This window comes from Limulus polyphemus, unplaced genomic scaffold (assembly GCF_000517525.1).
Source record: "Limulus polyphemus unplaced genomic scaffold, Limulus_polyphemus-2.1.2 Scaffold102, whole genome shotgun sequence".
Taxonomy (NCBI): domain Eukaryota; kingdom Metazoa; phylum Arthropoda; class Merostomata; order Xiphosura; family Limulidae; genus Limulus; species Limulus polyphemus.
The window spans coordinates 51983-53718 of record NW_013665712.1 but is presented as its reverse complement, the minus strand read 5'-3'; the positions used below and the strand labels follow the sequence as shown (position 1 = coordinate 53718).

The following is a 1736-nucleotide window of genomic DNA, read 5'->3' as shown; positions in this document are numbered from 1 at the left end:
AAAATAAACTAACAACGTACTACGGTAAGGTACTAACCAACGACGACTTGTTTAGTAGTACTACACACACACACACACACACACACACACACACACACACACACACACACATATATATATATATACACACACACACACACACACATATATACATATACATATAAATAAGAGGTACAGCTCCAAAACTATTATATCAATTACGTTAGTTGTCAATAGGCGTTCAAGATCAGCGCTATAAAACAACAATGAACTTAATATAAATTCAAAACTATTTAAAATAATACAACAACAAAACCTTCGCATTTTCCGCTCGTTATCCAAAAGTCATAACGGAGATTACCTTTGGTAATAGCACCCAAAAGCGTTGGAGATATCCCATCTGCTTTGGATAAGGACCGGAAAGTGCGAGGGGTTTTTGTTTTACATATAATCAGCAAAGTCATGTATACCAACAGGCTATTTGGTGTATACGTATATAGTTTAAAAACATGTGTTCCAAAAACATATTGATTCCATTATGGTTACCATCGGTAACTCTAGAATTAAAGCACCTGATAGGGAAGCAGTGGCGCGGATTCGAGTTTTATTTCTTCAAATTGATTTCTTTTCTCCCAGGGCTCTTTGCCATTCTTAGCGATTTATATGGTAAAACGACTAACTTTAATGGAAAACGTTACAATAAACTCAAGGACTTATAACTTAGGTTAATACATACACACATACTAATCTTATATAATGAATAACAACGTAGCTTCCGATAAAACAAATGATATACTTACCAAAATTAATAAGTTGGTTGCAAACATAGCGTATCGAACAGCTTTCCTGCAACCCTCAAACATCCTGAAGCTGTAAAAATAAAAATACGCTCGAAAACTTCTCTAAGCTATAAGGATGCGAGTCATTGATTAAATGTCTAATGTTTTCACTATATATGCTTTTGCCAGTCCGCAAAAATGGACAGTACATAAACTATTGCGCATGAATATATTTGCGGGAAATTTATTTTGTGTACATTTGTTTGTGTGACGGATTTGTTACTATATATTTATTTTAATATCAACGTTTGTTTAGAATAAATTTATATTTAGAAACATACATAGCTTATAGTGTTAAATATGTATTGCGAAACTCCCGCATATTCACCAAAGTTGTAGAAGATTCTCGAGAGTAAGAATCAACAATATATGTATGCACGTAAACGCTTAAATGTTGCTTTATATTGTTACGTAATCTGAATTTTCTAGAAGGCCTCGACACGCCTGTTAATATAACCAACGCGACGCGCAAAAAAAGAAAGAAAAAGTATCTATTATTAGTTCGCTATAGTCAGTGTGCTATAAACTTCGAAAGCTACAACTGTGATTGTTATAACGCTTATCAATCGGAAAACTTCAGATATTTGACCAGGAGCATTTACAAAGTTCGAACATTATAACTCATTTAACTTCAGTGGATTCTCATCAGACATTAGTATTGTTACGACAGCGGAAGTCGCGCGACGCTTGGAGCATGCGCTGGAGTTCTAGGAAGATCGTGACTGTTCCTCGCAACTCTAGGCTTTTCTAGGCATGCTATGTTCTCGTATGTAAGCCGGCAAATAAAGTGACGACGGAGAGATAATTGCAGACAGGCAGAGATAGAGACCTACAATCGAGTCAAGCCATAAGTAAAGTGTGTAAATCGTTGTGAATTCTAGCGTGTGTTTAAGTTAAAGTGACTGTGGAAATTAGGTG

At 35.4% G+C, this 1736-nt stretch overlaps 1 protein-coding gene across 1 annotated transcript in view; it reads right to left on the bottom strand.

Moving 5' to 3' along the window:
• The window catches only part of LOC106470107 (tetraspanin-4-like), a 15955-nt gene extending 15113 nt beyond the window's left edge, over positions 1-842 (bottom strand). The window contains exon 1 of the mRNA XM_022399645.1: positions 780-842. Within this exon, the coding sequence (XP_022255353.1) occupies positions 780-842 (63 nt within the window). The remainder of the gene's footprint in view (positions 1-779) is intronic.
• Positions 843-1736: the final 894 nt, after the last annotated feature.